At 38.7% G+C, this 22249-nt stretch overlaps 1 protein-coding gene across 1 annotated transcript in view; it reads right to left on the reverse strand.

Annotated features, from left to right (window-relative positions):
• LAMA2 (laminin, alpha 2) overlaps positions 1–22249 on the reverse strand; it is a 613484-nt gene that overhangs the window by 6977 nt on the left and 584258 nt on the right. The window contains exons 59-64 of the mRNA XM_011951660.1: positions 17339–17515; positions 16933–17101; positions 6751–6863; positions 6245–6434; positions 4170–4325; positions 1977–2130 (exon numbers count right to left, since the gene is read on the reverse strand). Coding sequence (XP_011807050.1) covers positions 1977–2130; positions 4170–4325; positions 6245–6434; positions 6751–6863; positions 16933–17101; positions 17339–17515 — 959 coding nt within the window. The remainder of the gene's footprint in view (positions 1–1976; positions 2131–4169; positions 4326–6244; positions 6435–6750; positions 6864–16932; positions 17102–17338; positions 17516–22249) is intronic.

The following is a 22249-nucleotide window of genomic DNA, read 5'->3' on the forward strand; positions in this document are numbered from 1 at the left end:
AATCAAAGTGGATTAGAGACTTGCATCTAAGAGATCTAACTATGAAACTATAATACAATAAAATGTTGGGGAAATTCTCCAGGACATTGAAATGGGCAAAGACTTCTTGAGTAATACCCCACAAGCACAGGCAACCAAAGCAAAAATAGACAAATGGGACCACATCAAGTTAAAAAGCTTCTGCATAGCAAAGGAAACTATCAACAAAGTGAAGTGACAACCCACCGAATGGGAGAAAATATTTGCAAACTACCCATCTGAGAAGGGATTAATAACCAGAATATAAAAGGAACTCAAACAATTCTACAGGAAAAAAAAATCTAATAATCCTATTTAAAAATGGGTACAAGATGGATAGACATTTCTTAAAAGATGATATTCAGATGGCAAACAGGTATATGAAAAGGTGCTCAACATCACTGATCATCAGAGAAATGCAAATCAAAACTACAATGAGCTCTTATCTCACCCAAGTTAAAATGGCTTTTATCCAAAAGACAGGCAACATAACAAATGCTGACAAGGATGTAGAGAAAAGGGAACCCTGGTACACTGTTGGTGGGAATGTAAACTAGTGCAACTGCTATGGAGAACAGTTTGGAGGTTCCTCAGAACACTAAAAATAGAGCTACCATATGATCCATCAATTCCACTCTTAGATATATACTCAAAAGAATATCGAAGAGATATCTGCCCTCCCATGTTTATTGCAGCACTATTTACAATAGCCAAGATTTGGAAGCCACCTATGTGTCCATCAGCAGATGAGTGGATAAAGAAAATGTGGTACATATACATAATGGATATGAATAAGCCATAAAAAAGAGTGAGATCCTGTCATTTGCAAGAACATGGGTGGTTCTCGAGGTCATTATATTAAGTGAAATAAGCCAGGCACACAAAGGCAAACATCACATGTTCTCACTTATCTGTGGGAGCTAAAAATGAAAGCAATTGAACTCATGGAGATAGAAATGAGAAGGATAGTTACCAGACGTTGGGAAGGTTAGTGGCAGGGAGGAGTAGGGATGGTTAATGATACAAAATAGTTTGAATGAATAAGAGTTAGTATTTCCTAGCACAAGTGTAACTACAGTTAAAAAAAATTAATTGTACTTTGTTTTGTTCTGTTTTTTTGGTTTTTTGTTTTTTTTATTTTTGAGACGGGGTCTCGCTCTGTCGCCCAGGCTGGAGTGCAGTGGTGAATTGTACATTTTAAATTAACTAAAAGAGTATAATCAGACGTTTGAAACATAAAGAATACATGTTTGAGGTGATGGATACCCCATTTACCCTGATACGATTATTATGCATTGCGTGCCTATATCAAAATATCTCAGGTAACCCATAAATATATACACCCACTGCGTACCCACAAAAATTAAAAATTAAAGGATTACAAAATTATTATGTAGAGGTTATTTCCTATTTCTTTTTCCTAGCTGTACCTTCATGACCAGTGATATAAAACCATACTGGAAATGTTCATTGGAAATGGAGTGGAGAAAGCCAGGAATGATGCCAGCCATCGTCACCATCAACAAGAAACAGACATGGGTGTGCATTGTGTGTATGGGTGTGTGTTGATGGGGAGGAGATTATGAAATACAGCCTTGCAGGGAATTGAAAAGAAGAAAAAAACATATCTCCAGAAACTGGAAGGTAGGAAAACAACATAGTATAAACATATGAGTGTTCTTGCAAAATTATTTATTTTGCTGTTCTTAATCTCCAGTGAAGGAGATAGAATAAATTATCTAAATAGACCTTTACTTTATTTCTTCTATTAATTCTTATCAGGATCAGACACATGAATTTTTAAGAAGCATTTTTGAAATTACTTCCACAAGTTTATTTTTGGCTTAAATAAAGGATACTAGTTTAGGCCTCCGGGAACTTTTATTATTTGGTACTAGCAAGAAGTTAGTATTTGTATCCAGTTAATAATCAACAGGAAGGAAATGAAAGAGCCTTACCTGCTTTGGCAAAACCTGTTCCATCAAAATATGTTCCCCTCTGAGCATTTGCAAAACATGTCCCAACATGGAAGCTGGAGGTGGGCTCTTCCAGATCAGCAGGGGCCTCTGCCATGTGGAGATTCCTGATGCAGCCGTCAATGCTATAGGTCACCTAAATGTTCAGATCAGAAGAAACAAATGTCAAGTTTTAGCAGAACTTAGCGTTTACGTAGAGTACAATCATTTGCGGGGTGCTCTATGTGTGTGGTTATTGGCCAGTTGTCTTAGGGTAGGACATCCTCCAAAGCTGCCTGGGTTCTCTATTACCACCAGGCTTCCTGGCATGGATGCAGAAAATCCTGTGTTGTGCTTCTCAACTCAGATGTATCTATCCTGGAATATGACTGTTCTCATAGTCTAAATACTGCACACTATGTCTCCATTGGTTTGACAGAGCTATGGGCCCCATGTGGGTATCATAAGTTTTAATTGGTCTCCTATGTTCCTGATTTTATGTTTCTATTAATACTTTATTAAACTTACTATATACACATTTTGTCATAACCTATGTTCAATTTCTATTTGAAAAGGTAATTAGGTTTGGTTCAGTGCTTCTTCCTTTTGCATATCTAATGAAAGCAGCAGACCCTCCCCTAAGAAAATGCAAATATGCATAAAACTTGAAAGTTTGCACAAAACATTGGGGAGTCAAGGAATTTAGAAGTAACTCAATCATCCTCTAGTCCATTATATTTTATCTGTTTTTAGAAATTCAAGTGAATTGCTTTTACCAGTGTCACTTCAGAGACTTTTGTTTTTGATAGACCTAAAAAGCATATCCAATAGCTATGAAAGGAAAGTAATACTGATCATGCACAAGAGAAGCCAAATGCTGAGAATTACAACTATAATGGGTGATTGTCTTTGATGAGTGAACAAATCTACATTATCATGTGTTCTAATTTGAGTACAGAAATGTATCACATTTGTATCTAGTGTGTTCTCTAAAAGCACCAATCAATCCCCCATGCTTCTCTCAGAGTAACACTTTCCAAAGCAAACTAGGACACATGCTCTGATAAAAAAATTATTTGGTGAATATTGATTTACAAAACTGTGAGGGCTTTAAATTCTGAATCCAAAATTGGATAACTGTACTCTAAACTACTGCATCTCTCAATATTTGCTAAATCTCTATGACTGAAACACCATGAATACATACCATCATTTTCATCTTTCAGTGCTTTTTATATGCCAATCACTTTATTTTTATTTATTTATTTGTTTTTTGAGACATGGTTTTGCTGTGTCGCCCAGGCTGGAATGCAGTGGTGCTATTTCAGCTCACTGCAACCTCTGCCCCTCGGGTTCAAGTGATTCTCGTGCCTCAGCCCCCGAACTAGCTGAGACTACAGGCACATACCACCACACCTGGCTAATTTTTTGTATTTTTAGTAGAGACAGGGTTTTTGGTCAGGCTGGTCTTGAACTCCTGATCTCAAGTGCTCTGGCTGCCTCGGCCTCCCAAAGTGCTGGGATTACAGGTGTGAGTCACCACACCCAACTCAATCATTTAATCTTTATGCAATCCTTTGTGTTTAGTATTATCATTACCCTATTTTGCAAAAGAGAAATCTTTGTTAAAAAAGATTAACTTGCTCCAAAACACACAGCTAGTCAATAGTTAAATAGGTATTCAAACCAAGAGAGTCTGGCTCCAGAATCCCCACTCAGTGTTCCGTGGCATTGTCTCTCATAAGCTAATCTAAAAAACCTTCTGTCCGCTGGGCAGGGTGGCTCACGCCTGTAATCCCAGCACTTTGGGAGGCCGAGGCAGGCGGATCATGAAGTCAAGAGGTGGAGACCATCCTGGCTAACATGGTGAAGCCCCATCTCTATTAAAAGTACAAAAAATTAGCTGGACGTGGTGGCAGGCACCTGTAGTCCCAGCTACTCGGGAGGCTGAGGCAGGAGAATGGCGTGAACCTGGGAGGCGGAACTTCCAGTGAGCCGAGATTGTGTCACTGCACTCTAGCCTGGGCAACAAAGCAAGACTCCATCTCAAAAAAAAAAAACCTGTCCCTTTTCAGAAAAGATGACTTCCTACTCACCTATCAGTTTTCATGGGCCCATGTGACCTAATAAATCAAAATATATCAATAAATGAATCAGTCATATATTTAGGTAATAAAGAAGAAATTAGATATTTACTGGACCAATTCTTCGGGTAGTGTAGTTGATGGGTAACCCACCAACATACAGCATTCCCACAACATCCAGGATGTCAGCTTTTCTGGGACTAATGGTTCTGTTGGAGGCCCCATCTACATAAAGAATTCCTTCTTGCTTACTTCTCATTATCTTAATCTACAAAAGAGAAAGAGGTCATTAATGCCAATCCTGACCAAATTTCAAATATGCAGAGTATAAGACATAAGGACTTTAACGATGTTACCAAGAAAAACTGAAACAATGTACACAGTGCTTAGTATGTGCTAAGGCCATTATATATGGGAAAGTTAAACCCATTTCACAGAATATCTCAAATTCTGTCTTTTCCATGACTACTATCACCAAAAGAATACCAAGTTTTCCTGGGTCAGTTTTAGGTTGAAGTCTCTTCAGTGGTTTCCCAAGTGTGGATATGTGTTGAGAGGGAGGAATGTTATAAGGAAGCCTGCAGACTAATAGCACTTGCATGAATTAAGTGCAGCAAAATTCATGTACAGTTTTAAAAGTGCATTAGTTTGATTGAGCAAGGAGCCTGGGCTCCCAACACGATTTCAGATACGCTACATCCCTTTGCCTAACAGGCCCTTCTTGTGCAGAATTAAAGAAAGAGTGGCACAAATAAGCTGCACTTCTTTCTGCAGAACCTGATTAGTACAAAGTCAGGGAGGAAGATAGAGAACTGACTGAGGCTGAAATTAGGGTGGTGGAGTGAATTATCTTCTGAGACAGAATGAAATAAGGGGTGTAAAGACTGGCTGGAGTATAAAAACCTCAAGTCTGAATTTAGGTAAAGGAACGTGAAAGCCTGTAAAACGCTAAAGTACCATAATGGTTTAAAAATTAGTCTGGGTCAGGATCAGAGTAATTTAACACTTCATTTTACATATATTTATTCTGGTTTGGGAAGTAATTTTAAAAAACCATCAAAAATAAAATCCATTGTTAATTTGACTAATTATAGTATTTAAGTTCCCTTTCTTAATCCCAGCCTCATTGTGGTTCAACAATATGTCTTTTTCTCGAGTGTCATATTTATTATTCTATTAGCTAGAGATGGAAGAAATCTTAATGAGAGCTCCTTCATTTGGATCCGTATTTGCTAGTCATAAGCTCCCAGCAAAAATGAAGATTCCTTTTCTTATTTCCATGATAACAAATTGGTTGGCTTTGCATTTTTTAAGGTTCTTTGACTTTCTAGAATATGACAAGTCCAAGTATGTTAACATTAACCAAATCTAACATCTAATAATATCGTACTCTGAAAATTAAAAATTTTATTGGTCTACCTAGGGAAGCTTTACTTTAATAGGCTACCGCAGGTGCAGAGACAAATGTTGAGATTTTGTTTTAATCAGGCACTATATTATCTATTTGCAGTCATGCCAAAGAGGACAGTAAGCTGGCAAACGAGCCTTCTGTGCCCATAATAGTACCAGTTTCTGGGTATAAGGCCAACGTTTTTTAAATGGTTCCAAATAACTGTCAGTAGAAATGATACCTTACAGCCCTTTAAACACGATAAACCAGAGATTCCTGGATTCCTGGTTTTCACAGACCAGTGTGTGGTTAGGTGGGGAGTCTTGGGACCCATTTTAGTGTTGCCAACTTTTGCTTTTGGCAAATACTATTTCATAATAGAAAGGCCTTTTAGCCACCATAAAAATGCTATAATATAATCTCAGCATAAATATTATTCCTTCAGATCGAATACATCGAGCTTTATGATGAACACTCTCTGTTGTTCTACGTTTCTCACTTAGAGCGGTGGAAATGTCTTCAGCCAGCTGGCCTCAGTTTATGGGTAGATGTTTGAGAACCACAGCCATAGAGCAGTGATAGAACCACGATGAGGCATGTCAGTGGTCAAATGTAAACCTACACAGGTCTGAGCACATTTTCCAAGATTGTGGTAGTTGTATATGGCACTCATTTTATTTTTAGCTTCTGCCAGAGTCAGTGTCTGCTCTGGCAAAATATACTGGCACCAGGAGAATGCTGATGGCTGTCACTCACTAATTCCCTTAGGATACTGCCAATATCCAGGGGACTATTACCTTGTGCCACTGGCCATCATTGATTTTGGTGGGGATCATGGTGTTGGTGTCCCCACTCCCCAAGTCATAGCTGAAGTAGGGCAATCCATTTCTCAGCTGAACTGTGGCAAAATCAGCATGATTGATGCGAGCCATGTAAAAAAGCAAGCCGGATTCAGCTTCGGTTCTTACTTCCAACTCAATTGTGAGACTGTGAAACAAAAGCATGCAAAGTCAAACAGAAAAATAAGAGCATTCTCATGCTAAAATAGAGCGGCATCAGATCATGGCTGCATTTTCAAAAAGGAGAGTAAAACTTTCTCAGAGATGAGGAATGTCCTGAACTACTGATTTCCTAAATTGGGCTCCTCAGGCTCAAATAACATTCTATTCTCTACTGTACTCAGTAAATTAAAAGAAAAGCTAGCTTCATTAATTAATAAGTGTAGTAGATTAAACTTAATTAAACACGAATACTCAGTTCTTCATTTATCAGTTCTTTCCCAGTGTCTCAGGATGATACATACCGATTTTTAACTTTGGTGTCATCAAATGCGATTGCAATGTGACTGTTTCTTGAAAGCCCGAACTGCTTGCTCCCTATCAAAAGAGCTGGTTCTGATTCTGCAGCACAAGGACCCTGTAAAATACCCAGGAGAGAAAGACAGGAGATTATGGACTGTTCTTTAAAAAGGTAATGATGCTGTCTAATTGCTTCTTACATATTAGAGTAATTCTTTAAGAATAAAAATTGTACATTATTCATCTCTGTAGTCTACTGCATAGTTAGTACTTATAATCAAGTGCTCAGTGAGCGTGAATCAGTTTTCTTGTATCACACCCTTGAATTGCTAAAGGAATGTGCTCAGACATATTTATTGATTAATTCATAGTTTCATTATCCTCTAAAAATTTATTTATATTTCTGAGAAAACTGGAATTTCCCTTTCATTTTTCCTTCACGTATGAAGAGTTCTATTCTTAGAAGATCGAACAGTGAAAATGACAAGCTAGCCACTTGGGTTATAACAGTAGAAAAATGTGTTTTTTTCTTGCCCTCCCCATTTCCATCTCCCAGTATATTACTTTTTCTTGAAAATTATCAGTCCACTAGAAGGTTTCCATGAATTTAGACTTTCAAGATGGTGTATCTAAACCTGCATGTCAGCCCATTCAGGCCCTTGCCAGTTGCTAGGCAACCCAGCACATTTTAAAAATGTAACCCACCATACACCATTTCAACTGCCACTGTTCAAAGATCAGCTTCCCAGGGTGCTGAAGGGGGAGAGCTAGGTGCAGGGCTGTGCAGTCACGTGGTTTAATGCTCTGCTGTCACCATCTTGAAATTCTTAATAATTTTTCAATGAGGGGTCCTGCATTTTCAATTTTGCATTGGGTCTTGCAAAGCATACAGCAGTCCTGGCTAAGTAGATCACATTTGGCTACCATAACACACAGCTCCATAAATAATCAGGCTCCTTAAATTACCAAAGCCACAATTCCTTTCCCTGTTCTCTCTTTTCGCAAGATAGCTCGATATACAGGCTGCTTAGGAAGTCTCTTAGAACACGCAGTACATGAGAAAATGACCTGCACACTCTCACCAACACATCTGTTTTTAAGATCTGCACTTAATAGCTCTGGCTGGGCCACTGCCCCAGTGAGTGCTGACTCAGCAGAGGTTGTCAAGCAGCCCAAGGCAGGCTTTTGATGCACAGTGTTCTTCCCAAAGAGTGTACCTCAGAGATGACTCATCAGCACACAGGAAATTTTTACTTGATGAGGAAAAGCCTTGTTCTCTTTTCTCTTGATCTTAGTCAAACGAAGCACTCTGCCACAGCAGGTAAAAGGCTTAAAGTGTTTTGAAATGCTATAAAATTGGTCTTCATGGAAGTATTTCCCTTCTTGCTTCCCAGGAGATGGTCAGTTATAAAGAGCAGACTGGCCGAAATTCACACAGCTATGCAAAACCCCGTGGGTAGAACAGGAAAATGCTATTCATTCGCACAGCTGAATGGCCTCTTTTAGAGTCAGCATGCGGCACCTTTCTTATTACGCTGCCTGCAAAAAGAGCCCGAATGGAGATGCTTCGGTAGCTTAAGATCTCAGTCATGAATACTCCTATTAATAGAATTGGGGTCTTTTATCAACCTCTCACGATACTTCCCGGACAGAGGACCATCTCGACAAACATGCGGAGCCTGCAGTCTTCCTCAGAAATTGCTAAGAGAATCTTATCTGCTGTGAGTCCACTGGGGACAGAATTTCACTGAAACATCTTTACACCCTCAGCTCTGAAAATTGAGGGATTAAAATCGTGAATGGATGCTGAGGAATTAGGAAACAATTACGTGTAGCTTAAAAGAGAACCACCAGTGGGTTATGTCCATATTATTGCGGTTACAGTCACTTGTCTGATTCCTATAGGTAAATGTTAATATAACTTCTCTATTAAAATTAAAACAAATTTCAAGGTGGCAGTTGTACACTCCTGGTAGCAGCTGTATGTTGTAGGGGACTTTTTGATTGCTGGTAGACTGGACAGGTGTCTCCAAAACTGGTCCCGAGCTAAGCAGCGGTTTTTTTGTTTGTTTTTGTTTTGTCGTATACTATCAGATTTTCTAGATGGACAAGGCACTGGTCAAGTCATTTTAGAAAAAAACCTTTGACCAGAAAAGGACAAGGACTTTGTCAAAGTTCTTTTAAGAGTCATTGTTAGGAAGAACAGCACCTCCTGGATTAGATCCTCCATTTCTGCAACGGGCAGCCCTGGAGAAGCAGGCAGAAGCAGTGCTTAATAAAACGGTGTTCTCAGATGAGCCAATGTTACGGAATAGTTGTACCAAACTGACACTCTAACATGTAACCTCAAAGTTTAAAGCCATTATGGTGTATAGCCCTTTGTTTTTAAGGACATCCAAGGTGATGTTTACTATCATTGATTTGCAACAGGATGGATGTTGTTTTAATAAAACTTCTGTCACCTTCCTTTATTACACTGGCAGTTGGAAAAGTACTGAGAAGTGCTGGTGTGGGAGGGTTTTTATATGTGTGTACCTCAGGATTTAAGTGGGACAAAAATTCCCCACCCTCTAATTTGACAGTGTTTTGTACAAATCTAGATCTCCCCCTTGCTTGGTTAAAGGATGTCTTCTTCCTTGCATCACTTTTCCTTGGGTAAACTGAAACCAAGTCTGTTGGGCATGGAGGCTCATGTTTGGAATCCCAGCATTTGGAAAGCCGAGGCAGGAAGACCACTTGAGGCTACTAGTTTGAGACCAGCCTGGGCAACAAAGTAAGGACCCCTGCCCCGCTCTGTCTCTCCAAAAGAACAACAACAACCAAAAAAAAATTAAAAAAAAAAAAAATTAGCTGGGCATGTTGTTGCATGCTGAAAGCCCCAGCTACTTGGGAGGCTAAGGCAGGAGAATTGCTTGAGTCCAGGAGTTCAAGGTTAGAGTGAACTACGATTGCATCACTGCACTCCAGCCTGGACAATAAAGCAAGAACCTGTCTCCAAAAGAAAAAAACATGATGGAATCAGGGCAGCACCAGTTTATTGGTTTGCCCGGTGTTGCTTCCTCTTCTCTTCCTTCTGCCTCATGTTCCACAGTGGGTGGAGCTGCTCATTCAGCAGCTCAAGCTTCCTTTTTCCTTCTAGCTTTTTAAAGGGGGAACAAGTGAGATGGAACAGACACTGCCCCGTGCTTTGCTCAGAAATAAAATGATCTTGTCATTAAGGATGTTTTCAACTCTGCTTGCCATTAAAATCTAAGCTAAGACAAAAGGGTAAGAGAAAACATCTAATGAGGTAATTTTAAGGAACTTTTAAAGAATGGTCATTGCAACATGAATCATCCTTTTCTAAGCTAGTGTATACGTGAAGGCATCCTCATCTCTACGGACATGAGGCTTTACCTGTGTTGTTTTGGACACACTAATCTCTCAAATGTGTTAAAACAAGAATAATAATTAAAAAAATTCACGGTCTCAGTAGAGGCTCATCAATCTCAACGTGTTACAATTCTGCCACCTTGTGGGGACTTTTTAAAGTACTCGAAATAGATAATGGTGAAAATGAGGTATGAAAGGAGGACAGATAGGCTTGTTTTTCATTTGCCTTTGCTTGGCAGGTTACAAGTTGTAGGCAGACAGGACTTGGCTGGGGAGTTTAGCGTGGTAGTGCACCTGTTGATTACAGCAGTGACATGGTTGGGAATAATTATGGAGGAAGCCATGCTTCCCAAAGCCTTGTTTAGGGAAGTAGATAGTGCACCAAATTAGTAATGGGGCCAAAACGTTTTCACCCTCACACCGTCACTTGTTTAACTTCAGGTCAGAATAAAGCAATGGTCGTTTCTATCTGCAGATTGGTGGCTGACATTTGGAAATGAGTTCTTAGATTCAGGAGTGCGTATAATTCGTTGATGAGCATCTCTTGAATTTCCTAGGTCCTGAGCAGAGATTTATGTTGCATTTATCAAAACTGGCATCTTTGTTCTTGAAAGCACCAATGAATCATCATAGAAACTGCATAATTTTCTTCTTTCATGAGTCAATAATTCCCCTAATAAATGTGGGCTAAAATCACATCTGATGCTTATTTGTCCTGATTTTCTTTATGGATGAATAAGTGGAAGATATTTTTTATAGCACTGACTTTAATCTTCTAAAATATAAAAGCCCTACTCAAGATGTTTATTGAGAAACTGAATTATTGTTAACACTGCACTTAAGCTCTTTTGGTGGGTCTTGGGCATTTACAGTAATATTTATACATTAATGTCTAAACAGAAAAATGTATGTTTTCTCTTTAAATACATATCAGTATCCAATCATTTTACCCTTTGGCCTTGACTGTACTTAGCTCTTAAAGGTGTAGCACTAAAGCTCCTAGGGAAATCACTTTCCTTTCCTCTATTCTTTCCTTCTCTGTTCACTTCTTTTCCTCAAATCCCAAAGAGACCTCATCAGTACAGGAACTCTCCATGGCTACTTGTATTGTTTTTCTTAGTTTTCACATTTTAAACTGTGAGGTTTACAGCTGAACTCTTCAATAACATTCAAGTAAAAGAATGTAGCTAGCTCATTATCTACAAATCCACACAAGCTATCCTTGTTAAAAAGACTTGGTCTAAACAGTGCACATACTTGCAGAGAACTTGTCACGTTTCCACATGTCAACAAATTTCTGTAATACTTGAAGTTCAGCCTCTTATCTACCTCTACCTCCTGCCATCCTCCATGAAAAATATCCACAAATAGAATACGTAGAAATGTTTTCTCTAGCTCTGAATGGGCTAAAGAATAAGAGAGAAGTATAAAGAGAAGACAAGCTACCATACTATGAAATGAGATAATATGCATGAAATGCTCTTTAATCTAGCATGTTCAACATGAATTAATCATAAGATTGACATAATCCATTTCACAGGGCAGCGCTTTCTCAAGACACTCTTACATTGCCCTGTAGTATAGTGAATGTTGTCCTCATGCTGTAAGTTGCTGGCAGGGTTGGGTGTGATGGGTGTAAAGAAGAAAAAGAAGGGCACTGAGAATAGGAGATCTTTTCTGTCAACTGTGCTAGCACAAATATGGAGCTCATAAATAGGCAGTTCTCACTTCAGGAGTTAACTTTTAAGTCTTAGTTCTTAAATAACTCTTAAAAATCTAAATTCTGGGCCAGGCATGGTGGCTCATGCCTGTAATCTCAACACTTTGGCAGACTGAGGCAGGTGGATCACTCCCAAGAGTTAGAGACCAGCCTGGCCAACATGGCGAAATCCCATCTCTATTAAAAATACAAAAATTAGCCAGGCACGGTGGAATGCACCTGTAGACCCAGCTACTCAGGTGACTGAGGCTTAAGGATTGTCTGAGCCTGGGAGGTTGAGGCTGCAGTGAGCCATGATTGTGCCACTGCACACCAGCCTGGGCGACAGAGCAAGAAAAAAAAAAAGAATATAAAGTCTGATACAAAAAAGGAAAATGGTGAGAATTGAAAATTATGGAGGACTTATTTAATAACCACATCATTACAATGCATATATCATTACATATCAAACCAATTAAAGGGTTTGGAATTGCTTAAAAATTGAATACTCACCACATCCCTTTTTTTTCCAGCACCTGTCACCCACCCTAAAAATGTGAAAAGTTAAACTAACTAGAATAATTAAGTTAAAGAAACACAGAAGTTAAACTAACACAAGAATAAATAGAGAGATGGAATGTTACTTTGAGCCAGGCATGGTGCTGGGTGCTTTGCATAAAATGTATAATTTATTCCCTCATAATAGTAATCCTAGAAGGAAGATATTAGTATCCTTATTTGTCCGTTAATTATTTGACTTTTAGAAAGGACAAGTAACCTGCCAGAAATCATGCAATAAAAGTGGGAGGGCTATGGCAGAAAAAGCAGCTCTCTCTCTTTTTCCCTGACCAGCAATGATAATATCGTATTCAACTTTGCACTTAGTAGATGCTTAATAAATATTTGTTATAAAATAAACTGTAAAACTTTTAACTTTTAATGACCTTTAAAAAGAAGACACCCTTTTCTCCCTACACACAAAAAAAGAACATAAGAAAGGAATCAAATTCAAACAGAAGATATGTGTGGCTCCATGATCTGAACTCTAAAATATGATACAATTAATAGAGATGGAAAGTTCTAAAAAATCCAATTCTGACCACACAGTCAGAAATAATTACAATGTGCAAAAGAAGGGGAAATAGGCTGGGCGCCGCCGTGTCTTGTGCCTGTAATCCCAGCACTTTGGGAGGCCAAGGCGAGAGGATCACCTGAGGTCAGGAGTTCGAGACCAGCCTGACCAACATGGAGAAATCCAGTCTCAACTAAAAATACAAAATTAGCCAGGCGTGGTGGTGCATGCCCGTAATCCTAGCTACTTGGGAGACGGAGGCAGGAGAATTGCCTGAACCCGGGAGGCAGAGGTTGCAGTGAGCCGAGATTGTGACATTACACTCCAGCCTGGGCAACAAGAGCGAAACTCTGTCTCAAAAAAAAAAAAAAAAAAAATAAGGGGAAATAGCAGTTGGAATTTAGATATCTGGGTTTTAGTTCCAACTATTGCTCATGTTGGTAACCGTGGGCCATGCTGTAAGTTTGAGGGCTTTCTTTCCTCATGTGCAAGTTAAGAGTTGGAATCTTTAGGGTGTCTTCTAGCTCTAATGTTCGGTGATTCTTTCTAAACCAACCAATTTGGCGTGCTACTCAACTTTTTGCGTCTGTCTCATCTACTAAGTGGAATGCTCTGTTTTCGGATAAGTTAAAACATACACTGCTGAGAGGAAATGGAAATCGAAATTAGAACAGAAGGTTATAAAAAAAAAAAAAAGAACCTTAAATGAGTAAAAATCTCCATTCCCAGATGGGCAAGTATCTTATTTTGAGGAAAAGGGAAAAAGTGTGATCTCTAAATACCACAGAAAAATGTACTTGAGAGGCCCTAGAAAATGAAGTTTGTGTAAGTACTTAGAAAAGTAAGGTGATCCATGGAGGCCGGCAGGGTTATCCCTAAAAATCCAAACCAGCACAGGTTGAGATACCTGCCTGGAGGATGTTCTCGTGATAGATAAGAAGGCCCACGAGGTTCTGCTTGATTGAATAAGGTACCCGATTAGGAATTAGTAGCATTATATCTATTAAAAACGTTAAAACATTCTTAGGTGCATTAGTAGAAATACGGTAACAATTAAGGGAGGGAGGGGTCCCACTGTCCCCTGAGCTGGTGACTTCCTTTTGAGTAGTAGGTGCCATATTATGAAGGGAATATTTCAAATTTAAGAATGCTGATCATGGAGGGGATAACAATTAGAAATGAGGTAATACAAAGAATACCTGAACTAGGGAAATGGTTAGCCTAGGGAAGGAGAAGACTTAGCTATTTTCAAATTCTTGAAGGGCTGCTAGAGAATACATAATAAAGTGTGTTTGCCTATAGAAACACAATCATTACATAGAAGTTTTAGGGACTCAGTTTTACCCCAATATAACCAATGGCTTTCTAACAACTCGAGCCTGCCTTCTCATAACACTGGAAAATCTTGTCAATGAAGTGTTCAAGCAAAGGCTGTAAGTATCATATAGAAGGAATTCATGCATTAAGATGGTGATTGGACCAGATGATCATTAGGGCTCTTGCCAATTTTACTTTATACTTTTAAGTTAGTTGTTTAGAAATTAGGCTTTGTTTTCTCCTAGAAACATTTTTATAAGTGGACATTAGGATCCAAGGTCAAAAAAGTTCATTCAACTCACGATGTTTTCTAATTCTTCAATTGAAAATGCATTCTTGAGTCTGAGAAACACATGATTTTCAGGTATATAAGGGTGAAGAGGAGGATCATTAACCTTACCTTTGCTAAGCAAAGATCTAGCCTGTGGCTGAATTATAAAAGAGCTGAGGAAACATTCTGGAATCCATGTGGCAGATCTCAGGAATGCCTTAGGAGGAAATCAACACCTGGAACTAATCCCAACATGACTGATGGTTTTCCACTTGCTAGCTGTGTGATCTTAGGTATTTTCCTTTGTAAAATATAATACTTCCAGCAATATAAATAAATGTAAATAAGACGATTAATAGTGTGGAGATCAAATGAAATAACAGATAGGAAATGCCTGGCAGAGTACTGGACACATAGTAGTTATTCACTAAATGCAGGGATTCCTCAGATTGTCTATGTGGGTATGCTTTTTTCAGTTTTCAAAGAACTTCCACATACATTATCCCATTTAATTTTTCATAATAACTCTATGTGGTAGGCAAGGTAGGTGAAATATCCATATTTTACAAAGGATGAAAGGATGCTTGGAGTGAATAACCAGTTTCCTTAAATGATGGTTATTTGGCCTCTCATTGAATAAATATTTCTAGTGCAAGGAGCACATTGCTTAACCAGTTCCATCGTGGACACTAAGGAAGAGAATGAGATATTCAAGAGTTTTCCAGATCTGCACTCAAGACAACATTTCCCACCCATTACTGGAATGGAATACAACCGCAGCACATGAGCTATCAAGAGTGTAGTGACCGTGACCATCTTTGTTGTATTGGCGGTAAGAATGTAAATTGGCATAGCCTGTGGAAGAAGCAATTCAGGTATGTGTATTGAAAACCTTAGACATATTCATCTTTTGGTCTTGTAATTTCCTAACTACTTATTTGTTTTAAGAATAATTGGAAATAATGAAAAAGTCTGATGCATAGAGGAGCTCATCAGAGTATAGTTTCTAATAGTGAAAAACTGGAAACACTCTCAATAGCCTACCATGGTCTATTAAAAGTAGAAGAAACTGGAAAGGCAGAGTGTTCCAGAGATAAGGAGTCAGACTTTGGAGTCTGACTCGCTAGAATCAAATTCTTACTCTGCCTTTTACTAGTGATGTGAGTGGGTTGGTTACTTAAGATGGCTAATTCTTATTAACTCGACTAAAAATAGAAAGACTATCTTTTACAGAGCCGTTATGAGAATTACATATATATTGAATGAAAATTGTTTAGCCCTCGGCTGGTGAAAGTACTAATTCTTATCATTACTATATAATACTTATGCCATTTATTAAACGTTCAGTATATGTGAGTCATTTAATAAACATTATCTTTTAAAACTCTGATAAAAATCTTTGATGTCTGTGCTGTTAACATCCTCATTTGACAGATGAGGATACAGAAATAGTCTGCGGCCAAACCACCCTGAAAGCATCTGATCTTTTCTTATCTGGAAAGCTAAGCAGGGTTGGGCCTGGTTAGTACTTGGATGCAAAACTGAGAAATAGCTTGGCTAGGTAGCTTTCTCAAATTCACAGAGATGGTCGGTTACAGTGCTGGGATTTGAACACCAGCAGTCTGACTTGAGCCCATGCTCTAATCAAGGCTATAAGACCTCCAATGCTATAAATAGTGGTGTGTCTGTGTGTATATATACTTAATACTTCAAATCATGTTAGACATACACATTTATATGATGTTACAAACAGTTTTTATTTATTTATTTATTTTTATTTTTTGGAGAAGAAGTCTCACTCTATTAGCCCAGGCTGGAGTGCAGTGGCACGGTCTCAGCTCACTGCAACCTCTGCCTCTAGGGTTTAAGCGATTCTCCTGCCTCAGCCTCCTGAGTAGTTGGGACTACAGGCGCACACCACCACACTAGGCTATTTTTTTTTGTATTTTAGTAGAGACGGGGTTTCACCGTTGTTGCCCGGGCTGGTCTCTAACTCCTGAGCTCAGGCAATTTGCCCGCCTTGGCCTCCCAAAGTGCTAGGATTACAGGCGTGAGTCACCCTGCCCGGCCTAGAAACAGTTTTAGTGGTGTATTAACGGTTTCTAAAAACAGGACACCAAATTGTATGGCGGTAGGACATCTACTATGCAGATAAAAGGGCCTAAAAACCAAATGGTTGCCTCTGTCGTGGTATTATAGGTGGCTTTTATTCTCGATTCTGGATATTTCTGTGTTTTTCAACATTTCAACTGAAAATGTACTGTTTTGTAAACAAAATTAAAGGAGGAAGTATAGGTAAGTCATTCAACAAAGATGTAAGAATAGGTTTTGATAGGTTATATTTCCTTCAATTCTAATAGCAGAGTGTACTAGATATCCTGAATAATCTTCCTTCTGAAATGACTCAGAATACTAGGTAAAAATTAGAAAGCAATGGGGATAATATAAACACTTACATGTGTCAGAACTGGGGTGGGTGTAGGAAAGGCTGGAGTGGGAACTGGTGCAGGCTGGATAACTATTTCCGCTGGAGCTGCTCCATCTTCATCTTCACGGAGTTTCTGATGGACACAGCGACCAATGTCAGCGTTTTTGAAGGATACAGGCCTTGCAAAGTCCATGGGGCTAATAGAATGTAATAAAATAAGACTTTTTTATTTTCATTTTTTTTGCTTCCTTAAAATTAAGCCCGATCCCTGCATGCCGTTTTAAGTCCATCAGTGTGCTTTTCTCTGTCTAAATGGAAGATCCTCATTGTTTCCCTCCTCCCCTGCATAGCTGTAGACAATGTAGATGCATTGGGACCCCAATACCGAAAAATAAATATAAGAATTAGTAGCAGTAATGAGGAGATCCACTTACACAGAGTTAATAACAAGATTCCACACACAGCCTTCAAAAGGAGGAATATTTCTGAGTGGGGAAGGTTGAAATTCAGGTGGAGCACCCCCAACGAAAAGCTTTTTAACTTCAAGAGGCTGTTCAACTGTCAGGTTTTGCATATATCTTCTGTTTTCATCGACTTGAACTGTAAGGATGCTGATAAAATATTAAAAATAAGTATAAATCACATCTCATTCAATACAGTTGGAAACCAAATTCTTTCCTGCCACCCTTCACCCCTCTCAACCATAGCTCTTAAAGGAGCCAAAATTGGATGGTTAGGAATTCTACACTAAGCAAACGCTGTTCTCAGGATCTCGTCCCACGACACCCTCATTCACTCTTCCTGAAAGTTTACTGAAACCAGGTCATGGTGCACTGCAACATTAGCCTCTGGTGGAGTTGACAACAGCACTGTGCAGCCCAACACATGAGACTGTGACAACTGAGGCTTCTGTACTGTGCAGTAATGTCTAATTGCATAAGGATCGGCGGGTTTAGCATAGCGTGGGGTCTTTCTTGGGTTGTGCTGGCTATTATCTTCTTGCTAGGGAGCAAACCATCCTCCTGAGAGCTTAGATTGCAGGAATCAACAGCAAACACTTAAAGCACATTTTATAAAGAATGTAGCTGATGGCTTTTGAATAGAAGAGGCAGGCAAGAACACCCTGCTAATTGTTCCTTGCAATGATTTTCCTTAGTGGCTGTTTCATTAATTTCTCTAATTTGCTTATGAGAGATAACTCACACACTGCTAATTGAGAACCTCATGCTACTTATTTACAACAATCCTTGGAACCCTGGGCCAAGAATCAGAAGGAGACAAAGAGTTCTGATGAAAATGACCAAAGGCATTTTCTCTTTTGTTCCGGAAGCAAGTTTTGAGTTTCGGTCTTAACAGTCATCACGGTGCTATTAGTCATAAGCATTAGTCACTAGCCTGAGGATCATGAATGGATCACTGAAAGCTTACTTTATATGTGGAGAGAAAAGCAAAGTACTTGGGTGGAAACCTCAGTCCTAAAGTGCCCTCTTACTTGATTTTATGAAGAAAAACCACATGTAGAACTGGAAAAAACAATAAGCCAGGGTAAAGATGCTCTGAATTGGCACTTTACAAGCAAGAGAATTCAAAAGTAAGAGAAAGGGACAAAAAATGGATTTTGCTGTGGCTCAAAATGTCACTGTTAAGGGGGTGAAGAAGGCACCGGTAAAATTTAGTTTCAAAGAGAAAATAGGGGGAAATGACATACTTTTGAGGTTTCTTTCTTTACCAAACTATGGAAAAATGTGTTGGCAAAACCCAGGAGGTTCAGCTTCCTTGCTAAGAGTGTCGGTGGTTTTCTGAGATGAGAATTTCAGAAAACCACTCAAAACCACTCACTTCCGGGTATGTGTGACTCATTGAGAAGCCCCTGCCCCACACCCTTTTTCCCCTTTAGCTGAAAGCAGCCTCTTAGCAACATGATATCACAGGGATCCTAAGGGTTTTAATGAGGGGTATAAGCCTCTATTAAAGATTGTCCAAGGAGAGTAAATCTCTGTTCTTGATTAGAATTTTAAAAAGCTAGAGGCCTTCCTCTTTATAGTGTAGCCTCTCTTTGTAGTGTGGTTCTGCCACAAGGACCATCATAGTGACCCTTTTTTTTTTTTTTTTTAAACCAGTTCACAGGGTGGTGATGGAGAACGAGTGTGGGCTTTCAGGAGGAACATACTGGAATTAAGTACTAACTAGTGTGGAAGCTTACTAGCTGTGTGACCTTGGGCAAGTTATTTAATCACGCTCAGGTCCATTTCATTCATTTATAAGACGGAGATAAAAATGCCTACTTCAAACAGTGGAAAATATTAATTAAGGGATTCCCCTGAAGCTGTATTACTTAAAAAGGGCATTGCTAGAAAACTATATCTAAATCCTGCTCATATTTTACCTTTTAGGAGCATCAAATCTAGATCATTTATTTTGTTTTCATTGAGAAGGACATTGTCAATAAGTCCATTATGCTTCTGGTGTGTTTTCCAGTTTTAAAAGTATTTATTTAACAGCTTTTTACTGGGGCCTACTATGTGCAAAAAGGTATATTAAACTTTGTATTACTTTAGGATTGTAATAGGTCAGCTTTATTTATTTATTTTTTTACAGTTTCAATGGCCGATTCTTAGAGTTTCATCATTACCTTATTACTTATACCCTATTTCTTATTTGTTTGGAATATGGGTTTAAGATTTTTTTAAAAAAGCAGATCAATTGGATTGCATACTTGGAAGAAGATATTAAGAGAAATAAGTGTCCTAGCATTTGTAATTTACATAATAAATAAAATCTAATCTTTTTTCTGTTTGAACATACTTTGGATGTTAAGAAAGAAAATATTTAGGTTTCAGTGTTAAAATCTCTATCTCATTCTGGAAACCCCAAGTGACTCCTAAAATATCTCACCCTACTTTTTGACCTTTAGCCTATTTCTGTACCTGTGTGAAGAAAGCTTTCCCAGAAGAAAAACTCAGCTCATTTGCTTGTCCTGTTTGCTTAAGTAACTATTTTACGCTCTTAGGGTTTAATGTTTTTGTCCAGTAAGAACGGCTGGCTACCAAGGCAGATGCCAGGAGAAGGATCAGAGGTCAAAGCAGATATAAGAGGCAGAAGTCACTGGAGTGCCAAGAAATTAGATACCAAAGTGACTGAAGGGAGATTTTTCCAGACAAAGGGGTGGAAGGGAAAGAGAATGAGGGAGGTGAAGTAGACAGAGGCAGAGGGCAAGGGAGAAAGAGCTTCTTGAGAAGCTTGGCCCCCAATTTGGTAAAAATCCAATTATTTTGTGAGGTGGTATTAAAGCTATCATTTTGTCCAGGATTTTAGGAAAAGAAATGATGATTGACATGCATAGTCTGAAAAGTGTTGGGATAAAGCAAATATCTCCAAATTAATAACTATCGGCTGTGCATAGCTGGAGATATTTAAGTCAAATATATCTCATTTAATATCTGACCCTCTTATTTGTAGTATATGATTTTGAGCAAGTTAGTTAATATTTTCTCATCTGTGATGAAAGGATGTTATTACAGATCTCACATACATTTAGAACAATTAAAACAAATCATCTTTGTCTAGTATGTTACACAAATCATGCCATAGAATAGGCATATAAAGCATTAAAAAATGTTTCTGGGTGAAGTTCTCATGGTCACTCGCGATCTCTGGTTAATCAGTTTAATGTGGCACTTGCTTATAGAGTAGATGGCATTTTAACCTTAGAGTGCCAAATGAGCCATTATGGTAGCAAATGTGTTCTTGTTTTGGCACAGAGTTCAGTGACTACACACTAATATATCTAATATATTATCCTGTAATTAACAATGAATGGCAAAACTGTTTGTTTATATGGCCAATTAACTAAATGACCAGTTTCCAGTGATGTACCATATACTGAACTTAATCAAATAAAGGTTGGATTGATGGTCAACAGCTGTGAAGTTGGCATAATAAAATGCCCTTCTTGAAGAAGCACCTGTTAAAAGGACACCTTGGTACAACAGTGTAATGCATTTGGGAATTCCAGAATTCTTTCTCAACAAAATAACACATTTTGAGTGATTTTGGTCAACTAATTTCTCAAATCTGCAGTTATTTATTGAAATTCTTTAACATTTAAATGTGTGTGTGTGTGTGTGTGTTTTTGTTGTTATTTTGTTTTGTTTTGTTTTTTCCGAGATAGAGTCCTAGATGGAGTCTTGCTCTGTTGCCCAGGCTGGAATGCAGTGGTGCGATCTCAGCTCACTGTAACCTCTGTCCCCTGGGTTTAAGCAATTCTCCTGCCTCAGTCTCCAGAGTAGCTGTGATTACAGGCACTCACCACTACGTCTGGCTAATTTTTTTTGCATGTTTAGTACAGACGGGGTTTTACCATGTTGGCCAGGCTGGTCTCGAACTCCTGACCTAATGACCCACCTGCCTCGGTCTCCCAAAATGCTGGGATTACAGGCGTGAGCCACCGCGCCTGACTAAAGTTTAAATCTTTTAAAAAGTCCTTTCCACAATGAAAAGGATTAAAGTTTGTCAAAGTGTCTAACATCTAATCTAGAAGACATGTAAAACCAGGATTCTAAAGCATTCTAAGATTCAAATGAGAGCATTCAGTCTGCATTTCTCCTCAGAGACCAGGACTGCAATATCTGGCTATTAGATTTGTAAAAGTTCTTAGTTTGCCCAAATATTGATCCCTCATTTGTCTCAATCATGGTTTCTAAACATCTTAGTAGCCATTCTGCATGAATGCTTAGTATCAATTCATCCTAAAGCCTAATCCTCTAAATAATAATAATAATAATAATAATAAAATCTGAGGAAAGCTTTGCTATTTACTTAGAAGGGAAGAAATCTTTATTACTTATCTAAATGTTTTCCACAAGAGTGTAATTAGTAAATGTAGGTCTTTCACTGCAGAATAGTATCAGCTTGACCGAACTACTGCTACATATTCATACTTGTTACATTTAAAAGTATCCTCTGTGTATTGACGCCTCATCAAATTGGATTTCCAGTTCTTTTCTATGTTTTCAGTCTGATAAATGGATTGCTGGCTTGGAGGTCTGAAGCCCCTGAAGTCTCTGGGTTTCTGTTTCCTTTCTCTCTAATTGTTCTTCTAAACTAAGTATCTCTCTGAGTTGTCATACAGTATTTTGATGAAAAATACAGATGACTTTCCTAATAAAGTAAGTATAAAGTATTGCAGCATTCTAAAGAAAGTCATCAGTTTGTGCATGAGTGAAGCCAATTCCCAGGCCCAGGGCTGGGGGCAAGTGCTCTGGTAGATTTGTAGAAAGGTGACCAGTCTCAGGGCGGCAGTCATTTTCCTCCCCTCCCCTGATTCTGTTCCCTCAGGAAGCCAC

Source organism: Colobus angolensis, unplaced genomic scaffold, assembly GCF_000951035.1.
Source record: "Colobus angolensis palliatus isolate OR3802 unplaced genomic scaffold, Cang.pa_1.0 Scaffold322, whole genome shotgun sequence".
NCBI lineage: Eukaryota > Metazoa > Chordata > Mammalia > Primates > Cercopithecidae > Colobus > Colobus angolensis.